At 41.3% G+C, this 20,609-nt stretch overlaps 1 protein-coding gene across 5 annotated transcripts in view; it reads left to right on the top strand.

Annotated features, from left to right (window-relative positions):
* TTLL11 (tubulin tyrosine ligase like 11) overlaps nt 1-20,609 on the top strand; it is a 267,396-nt gene that overhangs the window by 49,622 nt on the left and 197,165 nt on the right. For all 5 annotated transcript variants that reach the window (XR_009503763.1, XM_059925538.1, XM_059925536.1 and 2 more), the window contains exons 2-3: nt 787-883; nt 7,546-7,679. Coding sequence is in view for 4 of the 5 variants with exons in the window: in XM_059925538.1 (XP_059781521.1) it covers nt 787-883; nt 7,546-7,679 (231 nt within the window). In the remaining variant the exon portion in view is untranslated. The remainder of the gene's footprint in view (nt 1-786; nt 884-7,545; nt 7,680-20,609) is intronic.

The following is a 20,609-nucleotide window of genomic DNA, read 5'->3' as shown; positions in this document are numbered from 1 at the left end:
AGCTGCCGGGCTCTGGCTTTTGATCACTTCCAGTGCAAGGGCCGGCAGAGGCTTCCAGGCATCTCTGATTTCCATATTCCTGGAAGAGAGAATCTGGTTATCTCATCGTGAGTCAGAGGACCATTCCTGGTTTGTTCATTCATTCATTCAAAAAGTCTTTGTTGAATGCCAGGAACCGTTTTAGGCACTGGGGAATATATCTTGCCCTTGTGGACCGTATGTGTGTGTGTGTGTGTGTGTGTGTTTGTGTGTGTGCAAGAGACAGAGGAAGAGAGAGAAAGATATAGAAAGAGATTGTGAAAGCTCGTTTTGGGGGGACTGGTTTGAATGTTGCGGTTTTCAGAGAAAGAGAAGTATGGTTTGGAATTCAGCCCTGCATTCAGATCTTGACTTTTCCCATTTCCAGCTCTGTGCAGCCTTGGGCATGTTACATTACCCCTCTCAGCCCCAATTTTCTCATCAGTGAAATGAGCATCATGCTTTCTAGGATGGTTATGAGGATTCTGACAAAAGGGTGCCTGTAAGGTCACTAGTATAGTGCCCGCCACGCGGAATCAGAACTCTGCCTCGCAGTGGCTGTGACCCTGAGACAGTTACTTAGCCCGTATGAATCTGTTTCTTCCCCTGTAACCTGGGAAAGAAGGTCAGCAACTTCACATGCTTATTATGAGGATTAAGTCATGTGATGTGTGCCAGGCCGCTGGGAGTTTGTACAGAAGAGACCCTCGGTGCCGGAGCTGCTCTTCTTGTTCCCGTCATTAATCACATTTCCCCTCTTTCTTCTAGTTCCCATTTGGCCGACGCTTGCCTTGTGACATCTACTGGCATGGAGTTTCATTTCACGACAGTGACATATTCTCCGGTCTAGTGAACAAGTTTCCAGGTATCCGCTGTTATTGTTGGCATTTAAAAATGTTTCCAGGGCTGAGCCTCAGGGTACGCTCTTCGGCAAAAACACGACAGTGTTTTGACATCAAACTGGAGGGCTCTTAATTGGGAATGACTGCCTACACGCTGCCTCAGTGCCGTGACCTTGGGAGGCAAGGTGATCAGGACTTGACCCACCAAGGGTTTAAAGACTGGAGGTTCCAAAACGTAAAAAGACAGGCTCTTCCGGTCTAATTCCACCCGCGGAAGAACATGACTTTCACCTTTTGCATTTCAGATATGATATGGGGGTGTCATGAGGGGACTATATTCTCAAAAGGGAAAAAAAAAAAAAAGACCATTCTCAAAAGGCAAAAAAAAAAATAGACCAAAAAAAAACTATAGCACTCACCATAGTTTCTGGAACATTTCAATGACTCAGTGAATGTGCACTCTGAATACGTCTACGTGTGCGGCTTGCCCAGGTAGACAGTGAGCTCCTGGGAGGGGCCGTGCCTCCTGCACTTCTGGATGTTCCCACGGCTCCTGCAGTCCTCCCAGACACACCTGAGGCCCTCCGTAACTGCTGTCTCACCTACTGATGGCAAATTGGAGGCAGCCCTAGTATGATGCCCATTGGAGGGAAAGGAGAAAGCAGGACCTGAAAGCAATAAAATGAACCGTTTCCCCTACAGAGTTAGTCTAACATTAATAAAAGCAGCATGTTGCACTAAAATAATAAACAAACAAATAAAATAGACCATTTCATTTTCTATTTAATTTTCAGGAGACGGAAAACAGACGTACTAAAATTCTGGGACGGTATCACAGAAATGGGGTTCGCAGCTTCCATTTTCTTTAAGTATCCTATTTGCAGGTACCATTTAAAAATCGAAATACACCAGTCTCCGTACTGGGAACAGGAGCTGCGGACAGCCTCTGCCTTTAACCTGAAGGCATTGTCTAGTGAGACTATTGTCTAGTGAGGCTATTGTCTAGTGAGACTGCAAGGGGGGCTCGGTGCCACATAGGTGTCACAGCCAACACTCTGAGACGCCCCCTCACTCCGCTCCCAGCCTCCCCCCTATCATATACCTTTCCGTTTTACTTTTAATCTCTACCACCCTCTTCTGCCATGATTACTATTCATTATTTTGAATGGCTAAGTGAAGAGGGTGGTTAAGTTAAGTGGGCATGTGTAGGGAGAAGGGGACATTTGGTTAATCTGGGTATGATCCCAGCCAAAGGGGTCCCACTTATTTTCAGAAGTTTTAACATAACAGGCACAAACCATATAGGATACAATAATATATAATTTTTAAAAAGCACATCACCCTGAATCCCATCCCTCATTTAACAAAACCACAAGGTGAATATTTCTAGAATTTCTCCCAAACCTTAACCATGTTTATGTATCACTTTTACGTAGTTGCAGCCAGAGTGTAGTTGTTTCCTCTAGTTGTTTCATTTACGCTTATTTTTAAGAGGAGGATCCACTTATTCTTTTTCTTTGGCATTCCATGCCACGTCTTTAAGAAAATACCTCTCAGAAAACCCAATATCCATACGTTATACATTGGCAAGTTATGCCATGTCCACTAGCGGGTTTTTCAACTAAGCAAACAGACCACCATGGGCCACTTGGCTCAGATTTACTTACAAGGATACAGGACAGGAAACACAGCTGGCCAGCCAGTCAGTGTCATACATTTCTTCTCAGTGGCGTCATGGCAAGGGTTCCAGAGCTAGTCTTTGGCTCCTCAAGTGAAAGCTCAGGTGCAAAGAGACAAGATCCACGTTGGTGGATGTGGGTCTACCTTGACTTAGAAACCCTGTAGGAGCCAATAGCTCACATAGCTCCTCCACAGCACAGCTTCCAGGGTCCCCACCAGGGTCATGCTAAATTACAAGATTCCCTACACTCAGGAAAGCCCAGAGCTGTGGCTTCCTACCAGGTATTTATGCAAGATGCCAATAAGGGATCATTTTAACCATATGCTTTGTTGTCTAGTCACACAGCTAACTTTCTCCCTTTAGTGGTTTCCTGGGGAACAGAGCTAGAAAATTAACCCAAGTTCAGATTGGTTCTTAGAGGAGAAAGTGTTTTGTCAGAGAACAAGGAGGACTCTTGCAGCCAGGGTTCTTGCACAGTTTAATGGAATAGCTATTATTTTCTTTGTCTTGCTGCTCATAAAAGATGACGTTTGATGCCACTAAAAGGACTTATTGGGATATTGGGAGAACATAATTTGGAAGAGAACAACTCTTTGAATATGGACAGAGTTCCCAAGACATGAATGATCGAATGAGGCTTCACTGACATGTTCCCCATTTGCTCACGCCTCATCTGATGGCCGAGAGTAGGAAAGGAGTCGCTATAGCTCTACACTTGGGACGCAAATAGAAATACAGAAAAAAATACACTCAAAGGACTAGTTTCATTAAAGGTGATATAAGAATATTCATTCTAAAGAAGCACGTTTGCCCCATCTCATATTCCATGTGCCAGTGGTAGGTATGTACAATTTTCCACTTTACTAACAGCAATTAATTAGCTCCAATGACAAAGCAGGCCTCTAGGCAGTGGACCAGGGCCGCCACACCCTTTGCCCTGTGAAAGACAACAATCCTTAGCGATGGGGTGATTCCAGAATGGTCTGTCCTTTGGCTCCAGTTGGCGTCCATGCTTATCTTCTGTCTCTGATATATCCCATTATTCTGAAGATGCATTTTGTATGCATTGTGTATTACTTAGAGCAACTTCTAGTGGACGTGCCAGGCAAGGATAAACACTTCACATGCTGAATAAACTGAAAACTTTTGGATACACATATGGAAGTAATTTATTTCGTTCGTGTCAGCACATTAGATTTTAGCCACTTTTCTATGGGCAATTTCCTTCAAGATATGTTATTATATCTTAACTGATGAATTAAGACTTTCACTAAAAATAATCTGATTTAGATATGTCTTTGCCTTAAGAAAGCCTAGAACCGTCAATTCTCAGCTTTTCAAGCAACTATTTTTTTGCTGAGTTTCTGGGTCTGAGATGTATGGCAACACGTGGCGGGTGGTGCCTGAGAGCCCACCCTGAGGAGGGGACTTTGTCAGAGGAGGAGGAGGCTCCAGGGAGGGATCTCTGGGGACAGCCATCTGCCAAGCACTGGTCTGGGCTAGGGATACAAAAACAAGGAGAAAAGCATGTAAAGAGAGAAGTCAAATACAAAATAAGCGCCATGCCAGAGTAAGCTTGGGATGCTGTGAGAATTTGGATCAAGGGCACATGACCTAACCCAGATTTGCTTGGGGGGCAGGCAGGGGGAGAGATCCTGGAAAAGAGGATTGAATGTGAACTGAGCCTCCAGGGATAGATGGGCCTGTCCCCCATGCAAATCAAGGGAGCAGAGGGGGTGCAAAGACATGGAATGCTTTGCACGTTGCTTGTTCAGCAAAGGGCACGTGGCCCACGCTAGTTAGAAAGGGTCAAGTTTGATAGGGCAGTGGAGAGGTGAAAGGCAGGGCCCAAAGTTCACCGGGAGCCACTGAGAAATTTCTAAGCTAGAGAGTGACGTGGCCCAGCCTGCAGTTTGGAAAGATCTGCCAGAGGGGATGCATTGGAGGCAGGGGTGCAGGTGGGGGGTTTGGGGTGGAAAGGCTGAGAGAGGAAACAGCTAAGAGGCCACTGCAGTATCCAGGATCTGAAAGTATCAATGTTTGCTTGTTGTTTGGTGGTTTTAATGTGTTTTTGCCAAGAATTATTGTTATAAATGAGACTTGGATTGAATAGCACTCTCAACATAGCTCAGATTGTGTTTGATTTGTTTTGTTTTGTCTTAAATTGGGTTAAGTAGGCCTGTGTGGGCAAACCTGAGGATCAGACTCCTGCGTAACTCCAATGGGCCGAGACCACCCGAGGCCTTGGGGCTCCAGTGAGGCAGACAGAAGAACCCAGGCCCAGAAGTAGTGGCAGGAGGCAAGCTCTTGGGTGAGAAGCTCCAGCCTGAGTTAGGGGTTTTTCCCAACCGATAGGGGAACGGCCACAATAGGGACATCTAGGAACAGACCTTCTTGAGAGGTGCAGGTAGACAGTCAGCCTCAAAAGAAACTGTTAGTATAGCAGGAGCCCAGCCACTGGGCTCAAGTCACAGGAGGACTCCAGCCCCTGCAGGGGAGGCTTAGGGGGAACAGAGGAGGAACATCGGAGACTGCAGGGCAAAGGCATCGCTGAGGCAGCCACTCAGGCACCAGGAGCCAAGGACCGGTGACCAAACTTTGGGGACAGGCAACAGAGCCTCAGAGAAGTAGTTAAAATCCTCCTTATCTAACTGGACTACAAAGAAAGGGTCCAAGCTCCCCAAAGGGGAGCTAATGGTTGGACCTAGAGCTTCTACCTCAGGTCAGAATGGGTCCCAGAGCCTGGGGCAGGGGTCACAGGGAGGGGTCACGTGCTGCAGCTGCTGGGAGAAGGGAGGCAGAGTCTGGAGCCAGCATGGCCTGACAGTGACCTCCCTCTTTACAGATCTACTCTGGAAGCATATGCTCTGGCGCAGCTACTCTTGTCTGCATCTTACTGAGAGATGACAGAGCCCACATCTGTCTCTGAGCCCCTGCCAGAGGCACGGATGCTAGCAGCTACCACATGGGGGCTCGTGAGGGCTCAGAGATGCTTTCCCCTGCAGCTTAAAGATGGCGGAGGAACAAAGGTGTCAGTAAAAGTGGATTGAGGGAGGTTGACACTGCTGCCTTCCAGAGACAGGCATTGCGACAGGGTTCAGGGTGAGCCGTCTACAGCCTGTGGCTCAGAAGCATGTGGGAAAAGTAGCCACTGGCTTGAAGGGATGCTTCTTAAGTTGGCTGGTTTTTGTAGAGAACTATCTGGAGACAGACGCAGATGTAAACTCAGAGACAGATCTGTTAGCCGGTGTAGGGGCTGGTGACCCACATGACAAAAGGAGCCATCGCAGATTTAAAATGAATACTTACTCCATTTGCTGGACATTGGTTTTCACAAAACTTCCCTGGAGCATTCGAACCACACTCCTGTACTCACAGCACTCCTATGTGTGTTATGTGTGTCCTTGTGACCTGCCGAGGGATTTCTGAAAGCAAACCTTCTCCTGTCACATTGCCATTAAAACTCGGACAATACCACAACACTGTTTGGCCAGGGGACATCACGTATTTGCTGTAAGGTGCTGTGTTGCAGTCAGTTAAGCAGGTTTTTAGTTTAATACTATAACTAAAATGTGAAATACAACTAAAACGTTTCCAAAGAAGTTGGAATTTCGTGTACTTCAGCTCTAGTGTTTATAACTCAAAAATTCTAATTTCATGGGGGAATAAAAGGAAATAGCTCTAATTTTCCGGACTCATACTGATTTCTTGGGAAGTTCGGGAAAGCGTCCTCAGTGAGTTTTCTCTAATATCGGAGAAGCTGTGTTAGAGCACAGTTTATTAGTGCCTTTAAAGCTCCTTTATTTCTTATTTAATCCTTCTCTATCTCCTTCTAAACAAGAACTAAGAACCTAGGCACTGACATCTTGAAGTTGCCATCTTTTAGATTTTTATTGCTCTTTTTAATATGCTGAGGGAAGCAAGAAGTAGATTATTAAAACCTTCATTCTCAATGTTCACCCTTTGCTTCCTGAATGTAGTTTAGAGAAACCTCATGCATTCTGACTTTGCCCATTTGCAATGCAGTAATTTGGACATGCCAAGCTGACATGGAACTTTGTACTTTCTATTAAAAATGACTTTGCTAGCAAATTTCTAGTTATTGATGGAACTGTGTAGCCCCTTTCAGGGTGAAGCCCATTTTTAGTCTCCATTTTTTTGAGCAGTGATATTTGCCTTAAGAAATAAGCATGCTAAAATTTTAAATAATTTTTACCTATTTGCCTAAAATTTGCTAAGATATATACTCCGTTTCTTTTCTTGTCAGCATTTCTAAAGATGTGACAAGGAAAAAAAACTACCCTTCTTTTAAAATGTTTTATAAGTGAGACATTTCCATCCCCTCTGGGCAAATTAATGAGATCTGATCGATGTCAGTTTCAGTACTCATAACTGAAGAACTCCTACAGATTCCATTTTTTCCCCTTAAACTATAAATTATGCTGTGCTAACCTCTCCGCTTCGTGTCCTTATTTCAAGGAGACAGATGTTCTGCTGAAAGGTGTGTATTTTTCTGTTTTATACCTTTAATACTCATGAAAGATTAAAACAAAGCAACTTAATTAAGCTTCTCATAATGTAACCAGAGTCCACGAGTTAATATTCTCCAGGGTATAAGATGGAAGGAATCCCAGAGGTATATGTGGTGGCCCAGAATTAGAGAGGATATTAAGTTTTAAGTGCAAGATATAAATTCTTCTCTTTATTTGTTATCTAGGGGGCTGACAAAGAGTGGAATAATAAACTAGGTGGAAACTCATTCTTTTAAATTGATGCTTCATTTTTATGAGAAAAAAATATCCATCTATTCCAAGTTTTTCATTAATTTGCTAGGTCTTTCCAAACCATGAATCACTGCTATGGGGAACCACTCAGACCTTTTTTTAAAATCCTGTCTGAAAAAGTGAATATGTCAGGTGGGTGGTTTTAAAAGTCCCCAGTAATGGCTGTTTTATAGCTAGTGGCCCACTGTTGTTAAAACCTCACAACTTCTCTTCTCCCCAGGCATGACGGAGATGGTGCGTAAAATTACTCTGAGCAGAGCAGTAAGAATCATGCAGAATCTCTTTCCTGAGGAGTACAACTTCTACCCTCGCTCATGGATTCTGCCTGACGAGTTCCAGCTCTTTGTGGCTCAGGTAGGTGGCACTCCGTCCCCATGACCCTTGAATTCTATGATGGTTGCAACTTGGTCCTGGATCCTGTGTGCTGGGAGCTGGGGCAAGGGGTCCCCAGGAAGCTGAGACTGGTTTAGGGGGTGTCTTAACAGGACACAGCAGATGTTGCCGCGATCATGGCAGCTTGCAGAGTTGAACGGGTAGGATGACAGGCAGGTAAACTGAAGAAGTGGGTCCTGACACCAGGAGACAGGCCTGAGGATGGCATCAGGAGCTAGATCATGGGGTCAGGGCGTCTTCAGAGCCAGGGAGTCAGAGCTGGAGCAGACTGTTGAGTCCACATGCAGACTGGTGTGGTCTCCCTGGCATCTCGTGGCATGAAATGTGGGAGGTTGGGCTCTCATTCAAGACCAGTAAGTAGGTCTGACAAACTGAGGGGGAAACCTTTTAAGTGTCCTGGTTTAAATTTGTTCCAGAATCAATTTTCAAACGACCCATTCCATATCCAAACAGTAAACAAAAACAGCTTGAAGTGGTAATTTTGAAAAGGAAGCTCTCTATGGAATGGTGGTCACATGGGTCTGTATACATTTCTTAAAATTCTTCAAATTATCGACTTGAAATGGGTGCATTTTGTTGTATGCAAATTATGAGCACAGTTAATTAAAAAAAAATAAACGATCGGCTGGTCCCTATACTCACCCCTCAATCTCCCACTTCTGTGGCTTTGCTCACGCCACTGTCGCTACGTGGAATAACTTTCCGTCCCATTTCTACAACTCTATATTTAAGTATTCTGCAAGACTGAGTTTAAACGAGATAGATACCAACTGTGTCTTCAAAATCAGATAAGTGAGAAGAGCATTGCTCTCGTCCCCAAAAGTTCCTCTGTGCCTTTTTGCCATCACGCCTCACAACCCCCAGCCCAGGCAACTGCTGATCTGCATTCTCGTTATAGATTAGTTCTGCCTGTTCAAGAAATTCATATAAATGGAATCATACAGTATGTACTCTCTTGAGTCGTTTTTTTTTTGAGAATTATGTTTTTGAGCTTCATCCGTGTTTGTTGTGTCAGACGTTTGTATTTTTATTGCTGAATAGTGTTCCATTATGAATATACCCCAACTTATTTATCCATTCACCAATGGATGGACATCTGGGTTATTTCCAGTTTGAGGATATTATAAATAAAGCTGCCATGACTATTCATATGCAGGTCATACACCCTTCATCTAGCTTCTCCTAATATTAACATCTTGTATAATTACTGAAACTGGGAAATTAACATTGATATAGTATTACTAAATAATCTACACACCTTGTTTGCATTTTTCCTGTTGTCCTACTAATGACCTTTTTCTGGTACAGCATCCACCCCATATTCCCTCATTGCCTTTAGTTTTTATTTCTCCTTAGTCTCCTCTGAGCTGTAACAGTTCCTCAGTCTGTCTTTGTCTTTCATTACCTTGATTCTTTTGAAGAGTACTGACCAGTTATTTCTTTAAGAGTGTCCCTCAACTTGGTTCTGTCTGATTTTTCTCATGATTAAATTCAGATTACACATTTTTGGTAGAATACCACAAAAGTGATTCTGTGACCTTCTCAGTGCAGCATATCAGGAGAGATACATGATGTCAAGATGTCTTAATTCCGGTGATGTTAATATTGATCACTTAGTTCAGGTAGTGTCTGCTAGGTTTCTCGACTATAAAGTTACTACTTTTCCCTTTGTAATCGTTAAGTATCTTGTGGGGAGATATTTTGAGACTATGCAGATAGCCTATTTGTCTCATAATTTTTTTAAAAAACAGCTTTAACTAAGGTACAGTTAAACTGCAAATATTTAAACTTTGCAGCTTGCTATGTTTTGATATATATATAAAAACCCATAAAACCATCATCACAACGAAGATAAGGGACATATCCATCACCCGCAATGTTTCCTCATGTCCATTTATAATCCTTTTGTTCCTCTCCTCCCTGCCCTCTACCTTCCACTGCCAGGCAACTGTGGATGTGTTTTCAGTCAAGATTAGTTTACACTTTCTAGAATTTTATATAAACGGAATCATACAGCAGATACTTTTCTGGGTGTGTTGGGGGTGGGAGGGGTCTGGCTTCTTTCACTCAACATGTTTTGAGATTCGGCCGTATTGTTTCATAAATAATTCAGTCCTTCTTATTACTAAGGAGTGTTCCATTAAATGTATTTACCACAGTTTGCTTATACCTTCAATTGCTGCTGGACATTTGGATTGATTCCAGTTTTTAGCTGTTACAAATAAAGATAATATGAACATTCATGTATAAGTCTTTGTGTGAACATATGTTTTCATTTCTCTTGAGTAAATGCATAGGAATAGAATGTCTGGATCATATAGTAGGTGTCCATTTAATTTTAAAGAAAGTACCAATAGTTTTCCAAAGTGGGTTGTGCCATTTTGTATTCCCATCAGCAACTGTGACCATTCTAGTTCTTCCACATCCTTGCTGACTCTTGGTAAGAGTCAGTCTTTTTAATTTTAGCCATTCTGACAGGTGTGTAGTGGTTTCTCATTGGTTTTAATTTGTATTTTCCTAATTATTATTATTATTATTTTTTAATTATTTTTTATTTTTTTTATAATGAGAGCCTCTGGGAACTACACTTTTTGTCTTTTATTTTATTTTATTTATTTATTTATTATTTATGGCTGTGTTGGGTCTTCGTTTCTGTGCGAGGGCTTTCTCTAGTTGTGGCAAGTGGGGGCCACTCTTCATCGCGGTGCGTGGGCCTCTCATTATCGTGGCCTCTCTTGTTGCAGAGCACAGGCTCCAGACGCGCAGGCTCAGTAATCGTGGCTCACGGGCCTAGTTGCTCCGCGGCATATGGGATCTTCCCAGACCAGGGCTCGAACCCGTGCCCCTGCATTGGCAGGCAGATTCTCAACCACTGCGCCACCAGGGAAGCCCTTTCCTAATTATTAATGATGTTGGGCTTCCCTGGTGGCGCAGTGGTTAAGAATCCGCCTGCCAGTGCAGGGGACATGGGTTCGAGCCCTGGGCCGGTAAGATCCTACATGCCGCAGAGCAACTAAGCCTGTGCACCACAACTACTGAAGCCCGCGTGCCGCAGCTACTGAAGCCAGCATGCCTAGAGCCTGTGCTCCGCAACAAGAGAAGCCACCACAATGAGAAGCCTGGGAACTGCAACGAAGAGTAGCCCCTGCTTGCTGCAACTAGAGAAAGCCCACACAAAGTAATGAAGACCCAATGCAGCCAAAAATAAATAAATAAATAAATAAATTTATTTTTATAAAATGGTGTTGAGCAATTGTTTATGTGCTTATTTGCCATCCAAATATATTCTTTGATGAAATATCTATTCACATCTTTCACCCATTTAAAAAATTGAGTTATTTTTATTGTTGAGTTCTGAGAGTTCTTTATATATTTTGAACACATGTATTCATCAGATATACCCATTGCAAATATTTTCTCCCAGTTTGTGCCTTGTCTTTTCATCCTTTCAACAGTATCTTTTGAAGAGCAAGTTCTAAATTCTGATGGATCAGTTAATTGATTTGTTCTTATATGGATCATGCTTTTGGTGTCATATATCAGGAATCTTTACCTAACCCAAGTTCACAAAGATGTTCTCTTATGTTTTTGCCTCCAAGTTTATAGTTTTAAGTCTAGGTCTATGATTTGTTTTGAGTTAGTTTTTTAATATAGTGTGAGGTATGGATTCACTTTTTCTTGTTTGTTTGTTTTACATGAGATATCAAATAGCTTCAGAAATGTTTGATGAGAATACTAACCTTTCTCCCCATTGCCTTTGCACTTATGTTGAAAACAGTTGCTCAAACATGTGTTGGGTGTATTTCTGAATTCTCTACTCTATTCTATTCGTATATTTGTCAATCTTTATGCCAATACTTCACTGTCTTTGTTATTACAGCTTTATAAGGAGTCTTGAAATCATGTAGTGAAAGTCCTCCAACTTTGCTCTCCTTTTTCAAAGTTGTCTTGGCCATTAGAGTCTTTTGATCTGCCTTGTGAATTTTATTTATTTATTTTTATTTTTTTTGAATTTTATTTTATTTATTTTTTTATACAGCAGGTTCTTGTTAGTCATCCATTTTATACACATCAGTGTATACATGTCAATCCCAATCGCCCAATTCATCACACCACCACTGCCAACCCCCTGCCACTTTCCCCCCTTGGTGGCCACACGTTTGTTCTCTACATCTGTGTCTCAACTTCTGCCCTGCAAACCGATTCATCTGTACCATTTTTCTAGGTTCCACATATATGCGTTAATATACAATATTTGTTTTTCTCTTCCTGACTTACTTCACTCTGTATGACAGTCTCCAGATCCATCCACGTCTCCACAAATGACACAATTTCGTTCCTTTTTATGGCTGAGTAATATTCCATTGTATATATGTACCACATCTTCCTTACCCATTTGTCTGTTGATGGACATTTAGGTTGCTTCCATGACCTGACTATTGTAAATAGTGCTGCAATGAACATTGGGGTGCATGTGTCTTTTTGAATTATCGTTTTCTCTGGGTATATGCCCAGTAGTGGGATTGCTGGATCATATGGTAATTCTATTTTTAGTTTTCTAAGGAACATCCATACTGTTCTCCATAGTGGCTGTATCAATTTACATTCCCACCAACAGTGCAAGAGGGTTCCCTTTTCTCCACACCCTCTCCAGCATTTGTTGTTTGTAGATTTTCTGATGATGCCCATTCTAACTGGTGTGAGGTGATACCTCATTGTAGTTTTGATTTTCATTTCTCTAATAATTAGTGATGTTGAGCAGCTTTTCATGTGCTTCTTGGCCATCTGTATGTCTTCTTTGGAGAAATGTCTATTTAGGTCTTCTGCCCATTTTTTGATTGGGTTGTTTGTTTTTTAAATATTGAGCAGCATGAGCTGTTTATATATTTTGGAGATTAATCCTTTGCCCGTTGATTCGTTTGCAAATATTTTCTCCCATTCTGAGGGTTGTCTCTTCGTCTTGTTTATGGTTTCCTTTGCTGTGCAAAAGCTTTGAAGTTTCATTAGGTCCCATTTGTTTATTTTTGTTGTTATTTCCATTACTCTAGGAGGTGGATCTAAAAAGATCTTGCTGTGATTTATGTCAAAGAGTGTTTTTACTATGTTTTCCTCTAAGAGTTTTATAGTGTCCGGTCTTACATTTAGGTCTCTAATCCATTTTGAGTTTATTTTTGTGTATGGTGTTAGGGAGTGTTCTAATTTCATTCTTTTACATGTAGCTGTCCAGTTTTCCCAGCACCACTTATTGAAGAGACTGTCTTTTCTCCATTGTATATCCTTGCCTCCTTTATCATAGATTAGTTGACCATAGGTGCGTGGGTTTATCTCTGGGCTTTCTATCTTGTTCCATTGATCTATGTTTCTGTTTTTGTGCCAGTACCATATTGTCTTGATTACTGTAGCTTTGTAGTATAGTCTGAAGTCAGGGAGTCTGATTCCTCCAGCTCCATTTTTTTTTTCCCTCAAGACTGCTTTGGCTATTCGGGGTCTTTTGTGTCTCCATACAAATTTTAAGATTTTTTGTTCTAGTTCCGTAAAAAATGCCATTGGTAACTTGATAAGGATTGCATTGAATCTGTAGATTGCTTTGGGTAGTATAGTAATTTTCACAATATTGATTCTTCCAATCCAAGAACATGGTATATCTCTCCATCTGTTGGTATCATCTTTAATTTCTTTCATCAGTGTCTTATAGTTTTCTGCATACAGGTCTTTTGTCTCCCTAGGTAGGTTTATTCCTAGGTATTTTATTCTTTTTGTTGCAATGGTAAATGGGAGGGTTTCCTTAATTTCCCTTTCAGATTTTTCATCATTAGTGTATAGGAATGCAAGAGATTTCTTTTTTTTTTTTTTTAAATTAATTAATTTATTTATTTTTGGCTGTGTTGGGTGTTCGTTTCTGTGCGAGGGCTTCCTCCAGTTGTGGCAAGCGGGGGCCACTCTTCATCGCGGTGCGCGGGCCTCTCACTATCGCGGTCTCTCCTGTTGCGGAGCACAGGCTCCAGACGCGCAGGCTCAGTAGTTGTGGCTCACGGGCCTAGTTGCTCCGCGGCATGTGGGATCTTCCCAGACCAGAGCTCGAACCCATGTGCCCTGCATTAGCAGGCAGATTCTCAACCACTGCGCCACCAGGGAAGCCCTGCAAGAGATTTCTGTGCATTAATTTTGTATCCTGCAACTTCACCAGATTCATTGATTAGCTCTAGTAGTTTTCTGGTAGCATCTTTAGGATTCTCTATGTATAGTATCATGTCATCTGCAAACACTGACAGTTTTACTTCTTCTTTTCCAATTTGTATTCCTTTTATTTCTTTTTCTTCTCTGATTGCCGTGGCTAGGACTTCCAAAACTATGTTGAATAACAGTGGTGAGAGTGGACATCCTTGCCTTGTTCCTGATCTTAGAGGAAATGCTTTCAGTTTTTCACCATTGAGAATGATGTTTGCTGTGGGTTTGTCATATATGGCCTTTATTATGTTAGGTAGGTTCCCTCTATGCCCACTTTCTGGAGAGTTTTTATCATAAACAGGTGTTGAATTTTGTCAAAAGCTTTTTCTGCATCTATTGAGATGATCATATGGGTTTTATTCTTCAATTTGTTAATATGGTGTATCAGATTGATTGATTTGCGTATATTGAAGAATCCTTGCATCCCTGGGATAAATCCCACTTGATCATGGTGTATGATCCTTTTAATGTGCTGTTGGATTCTGTTTGCTAGTATTTTGTTGAGAATTTTTGCATCTATATTCATCAGTGATATTGGTCTGTAATTTTCTTTTTTTGTAGTTTCTTTGTCTGGTTTTGGTATCAGGGTGATGGTGGCCTCATAGAGTGAGTTTGGGAGTGTTCCTTCCTCCTCAATTTTTTTAAAGGGTTTGAGAAGGATAGGTGTTAGCTCTTCTCTAAATGTTTGATAGAATTCACCTGTGAAGCCATCTGGTCCTGGACTTTTGTTTGTTGGAAGATTTTTAATCACAGTTTCAATTTCATTACTTGAGATTGGTCTGTTCATATTTTCTATTTCTTCCTGGTTCAGTCTTGGAAGGTTATACCTTTCTAAGAATTTGTTCATTTCTTCCAGGTTGTCCATTTTATTGGCATACAGTTGCTTGCAGTAGTCTCTTAGGATGCTTTGTATTTCTGTGGTGTCTGTTATAACTTCTTTTTCATTTCTAATTTTATTTATTTGAGTCCTCTCCCTCTTTTTCTTGATGAATCTGGCTAATGGTTTATCAATTTAATCTTCTCAAAGAACCAGCTTTTAGTTTTATTGATCTTTGCTATTGTTTTCTTTGTTTCTATTTCATTTATTTCTGCTCTGATCTTTATGATTTCTTTCCTTCTGCTAACTTTGGGTTTTGTTTGTTCTTCTTTCTCTAGTTCCTTTAGGTGTAAGGTTAAGCTGTTTATTTGAGATTTTTCGTGTTTCTTGAGGTAGGCTTGTGTAGCTGTAAACTTCCCTCTTAGAACTGCTTTTGCTGCATCCGATAGGTTTTGGATCGTCGTGTTTTCATTGTCATTTGTCTCTAGGTATTTTTTGATTTCCTCTTTGATTTCTTCAGTGATCTCTTGGTTATTTAGTAATGTATTGTTTAGCTTCCATGTGTTTCTGTTTTTAAATTTTTTTTCCCTGTAATTCATTTCTAATCTCATAGCGTTGTGGTCAGAAAAGATGCTTGATATGATTTCAATTTTCTTAAATTTACTGAGGCTTGATTTGTGACCCAAGATGTGATCTATCCTGGAGAATGTTCCGTGCGCACTTGAGAAGAAAGTGTAATCTGCTGTTTTTGGATGGAATGTCCTATAAATATCAATTAAATCTATCTGGTCTGTTGTGTCATTTAAAGCTTCCATTTCCTTATTTATTTTCATTTTGGGTGATCTGTCCATTGGTGTAAGTGAGGTGTTAAAGTCCCCACTATTATTGTGTTACTGTTGATTTCCTCGTTTATAGCTGTTAGCAGTTGCCTTATGTATTGAGGTGCTCCTATGTTGGGTGCATATATATTTATAATTGTTATATCTTCTTCTTGGATTGATCCCTTGATCATTATGTAGTGTCCTTCCTTGTCTCTTGTAACATTCTTTACTTTAAAGTCTAATTTATCTGATATGAGTATTGCTACTCCAGCTTTCTTTTGATTTCCATTTGCATGGAATATCTTTTTCCATCCTCTCACTTTCAGTCTGTATGTGTCCCTAGGTCTGAAGTGGGTCTCTTGTAGCAGCATATAGATGGGTCTTGTTTTTGTATCCATTCAGCAAGCCTGTGTCTTTTGGTTGGAGCATTTAATCCATTCACGTTTAAGGTAATTATCGATATGTATGTTCCTATGACATTTTCTTAATTGTTTTGGGTTTGTTTTTGTAGGTCCTTTTCTTGTCTTGTGTTTCCCACTTAGAGAAGTTCCTTTAGCATTTGTTGTAGAGCTGGTTTGGTGGTGCTGAATTCTCTTAGCTTTTGCTTGTCTGTAAAGCTTTTGATTTCTCCATCGAATCTGAATGAGATCCTTGCCGGGTAGAGTAATCTTGGTTGTAGTTTCTTCTGTTTCATCACTTTAAGTATATCATGCCAGTCCCTTCTGGCTTGTAGAGTTTCTGCTGAGAAATCAGCTGTTAACCTTATGGGAGTTCCCTTGTATGTTATTTATCGTTTTTCTGTTGCTGCTTTCAATAATTTGTCTTTGTCTTTGATTTTTTCTAATTTGATTACTATGTGTCTCAGGGTGTTTCTCCTTGGGTTTATCCTGTATGGGACTCTCTGCGCTTCCTGGACTTGGGTGGCTATTTCCTTTCCCATGTTAGGAAAGTTTTCAACTATAATCTCTTCAAATATATTCTCAGGTCCTTTCTCTCTCTCTTCTTCTTCTGGGACCCCTATAATGCGAATATTGTTGCGTTTAATATTGTCCCAGAGGTCTCTTAGGTTGTCTTCATTTCTTTTCATTCTTTTTTCCCTATTCTGTTCCGCAGCAGTGAATTCCACCATTCTGTCTTCCAGGTCACTTATCCATTCTTCTGCCTCAGTTATTCTGCTATTGATTCCTTCTAGTGTAGTTTTCATTTCAGTTATTGTATTGTTCATCTCTGTTTGTTTGTTCTTTAATTCTTCTAGGTCTTTGTTAAACATTTCTTGCATCTTCTCCATCTTTGCCTCCGTTCTTTTTCCGAGGTCCTGGATCATCTTCACTATCATTATTCTGAATGCTTTTTCTGGAAGGTTGCCTATTTCCACTTCATTTAGTTGTTTTTCTGGGGTTTTATCTTGGTCCTTCATCTGGTACATAGCCCTCTGCCTTTTCATCTTGTCTGTCTTTCTGTGAATGTGGTTTTTGTTCCACAGGCTGCAGGATTGTAGTTCTTTTTGCTTCTGCTGTCTGCCCTCTGGTGGATGAGGCTATCTAGCTATGAGGCTAACTTGTGCAAGTTTCCTGATGGGAGGGACTGGTGGTGGGTAGAGGTGACTGTTGCTCTGGTGGGCAGAGCTCAGTAAAACTTTAATCCACTTGACTGCTGATGGGTGGGGCTGGGTTCCCTCCCTGTTGGTTGTTTGGCCTGAGGGGACCCAACACTGGACCGTACCTGGGCTCTTTGGTGGGACTAATGGCTGACTCTGGGAGGGCTCACGCCAAGGAGTACTTCCCAGAACTTCTGCTGCCAGTGTCCTTGTCCTCATGGTGAGGCAGTGCCACCCCCCACCTCTGCAGGAGACCCTCCAACACTAGCAGGTACGTCTGGTTCAGTCTCCTATGGGGTCACTGCTCCTTCCCCTGGGTCCCGATGCACACAGTATTTGTGTGTGCCCTCCAAGAGTAGAGTCTCTGTTTCCCGCAGTCCTGTCGAAGTCCTGCAGTCAAACCCTGCTAGCCTTCAAAGTCTGATTCTCTTGGAATTCCTCCTCCCGTTGTTGGACCCCCAGGTTGGGAATCCTGACGTGGGGCTCAGAACCTTCACTCCAGTGGGTGGACTTCTGTGGTATAAGTGTTCTCCAGTTTGTGAGTCACCCACCCAGCAGTTATGGGATTTGATTTTATTGTGATTGTGCCCCTACTACTGTCTCATTGTGGCTTCTCCTTTTTCTTTGGATGTGGGGTATCTTTTTTGGTGAGTTCCAGTGTCTTCCTGTCGATGATTGTTCAGCAGTTAGTTGTGATTCCGTTGTTCTCACAAGAGGGAATGAGAGCACGTCCTTCTACTCTGCCATCTTAAACCAATCTCCTCACTCTATCGTATTTTAAAGAGATTTAAATAACAAGAAGAAAAAATCATACATGTACTCATGTGGTTACCATTTCCAGTGGTTTTTATTACTTTGTGTAGATTCACATTTCTGTTTTGTGTAATTTTTCTTTAGCCTAAAGAGTTTCCTTTAGCTTGTGTTAAGGATCTTTTGGTGATGAATTCTTTCAATGTTTGTATTTATTAAAGTTTATTTTGTCTTTGGTTTTGAAAGATATTTTCTCTAGATATACAATTCTAGGTTGATATATTTTTTTTTCTTTCAAATCTTTTAGTATGTTACTCCTCTGTCTTCTTGCTTGTATTGTTTCTGACAGCAAATCTGTTTTAACCCTTATCTTTGATCTTCTGTATATAACATGTCCTTTCTCTCCGGCTGCTTTTAATATTTTCTCTTTATTACTGTTTTTGAATAATTTGATTGTGATGTGCTTTGGCATAATTTTGTCTATGTTTTTCATGTTTGGGGGTCATTGAGCTTTTAGATTTGTGGGTTTATAATTTTTATAAAATTTGAAAAATATTTGTCCATTATTTCTTCAGGTATTTTTCTGTCCATCCCACCTCCTCTCATTTGGGGGACACCAGTGACACATATGTTAGGTCATTTGAAGTGTCCCACAGTTCACAGTTCACTGATGCTCTGTTCATTTTTTTAAAATTTTGTTTCATTTTAAATTTCTATTGTTTTTGTCTTCATGTTCACTACTTTTTTCTTCTTTAATGTCTAATCTGCTGTTAATCCTATTTGGTCTACTTTTCATCTCACACATTGTAGTTTTTATTTCTAGAAGCTAGATTTGGGTCTTTTAAAATATCTTCCATAGTTTTACTTAGCTTTTTTAACGTATGAAATGCATTATAACAACTGTTTTAACATCATTGTCTGCTAATTCTAATTTTGTGTCCATTCTGGGTTGGTTTTGATTGATTGGTTTTTCTCTTCATTATGGCTCATATTTCCTTGCCTCTTTTCATGCCTGGTCATTTTTAGCTGGATGCCAGACTTGGTGAATCTTACTTTATTTGGATGTTGGGTATTTTTGCATTCCTATATATATTCTTGAACTTTGTTGTGGGATCCAGTTAAGTTACATGGAAATAGGTTTGGGGTCTTGTTTTCAAAGTTTGCTAGGCAGGACTGGAGTAGTGCTCCATCTAAGGCTAGTTATTCATCACTACTGGGGCAAGGATTGTATATGTACTCTTCCTAATGCTCTCTGCATAATGGTGTTTACCAGTCTGGTTGGTGAGAACAGACGCTATTCCAGGTTCTGTGTGGCTCCAGGCACTGTTACCTCCAGTACTTTTGGGTGGCTCTTTCCTCAGCATCAGGTGGTTTCCTCACAAGCATGCACTGATCTGTACTCAGCTAAATATGCAAGGGAGACTCTCTGTGGATCTCCAGAGTTCTCTCTTTGTGCAAAAGTCTCTCCAGGACTCTTCCCTGAGAACTCTGGCTATCTTAGTCTCCCTTGACTCATAGTTTCATTTTCTCAACTCAGATTGTCCACTGGGCTCCACCAGAGTTCTGCCTCTCTGTGCTACAGCCTGGACTCTCCCACAAGACAGTAAACTGAGACAATCACAGAGCTCACATCATTTGATTCCCATCTCTCAGGAATCACTGTTCTTTGTTGCTCTATGTCCAGTGCCTTGAAAACCATTGTTTAATATACAGTAAGTCCCCTACATACAAACAAATTCCATTCCAAGAGCACATTCGTAAGTCCAATTTGTTCGTTAAGTCCAACAAAGTTAGCCTAGGTACCCAACTAACACAATAGGCTATATAGTACTGTACTGTAATAGGTTTATAATACTTTTCACACAAATAATACATAAAAAACACACAAAAATCATTTTTAATCTTACAGTACAGTATCTTGAAAAGTACAGTAGTACAGTACAACAGCTGGCGTACAGGGGCTGACATTGAGTGAACAGGCAAGAAGAGTTACTGACTGGGGGAGGGAGACGAGGTGGGAAATGGTAGACCTGAAGGATCGTCAGCAATAGGAGATGGAGGGCAAGCTGCAATTTCATTCATGCCTGATGTTGATGGCACAGGTTCTGGTTCCTTGCTGGATTCAAGTCTATCTACCCTCTTGGAAAAACGATCCAGTGATGTCTGGGTAGTAGCTCTTTTTTTCTCGTCATAGATGCCACCACCGTGTCACTGGATTGCATTCTGAACAGCTGCTGCAACCTTTGTGTACTGTTCTACGTTCGGGTCCTGTGCCTCAAAAACTAACAGTGCCTCCTCACATAAAGAAAACCCCCTTGCCATTTCCTGTGTCGTGAGTCTCTTCAGTTACTTCTTCTTCCTCTTGCCTCTCTTCGTCCTTTCTCTGGGCCTCCAATTCCATCAGGTCTTCATTAGTAAGCTCCTTGTGTTGCACAGCAAGGAGTTCAGTGAAGTCGTCCTCTTGCAGATCTAGCTCCAGCTTCTTGCTGAGGGTCACCAAGTTGCTAAAAATCTCTTTGGACTCCTCATCCTGGGCAGCTACAATATCTTCACTCGCTGCCTCTCCACTTACTTTTACGTTGTGAAGGTTGGCTCTAGCCTTGAACTGATGAAACCAGCCGTGGAAGGCATTAAAAGATGCACCCTCTGATTCTTTGCAATGTTTCTTCTTCAGGTCT

Source organism: Balaenoptera ricei, chromosome 6, assembly GCF_028023285.1.
Source record: "Balaenoptera ricei isolate mBalRic1 chromosome 6, mBalRic1.hap2, whole genome shotgun sequence".
Lineage (NCBI taxonomy): Eukaryota > Metazoa > Chordata > Mammalia > Artiodactyla > Balaenopteridae > Balaenoptera > Balaenoptera ricei.
This window is presented reverse-complemented; position numbering and strand designations above follow the sequence as displayed.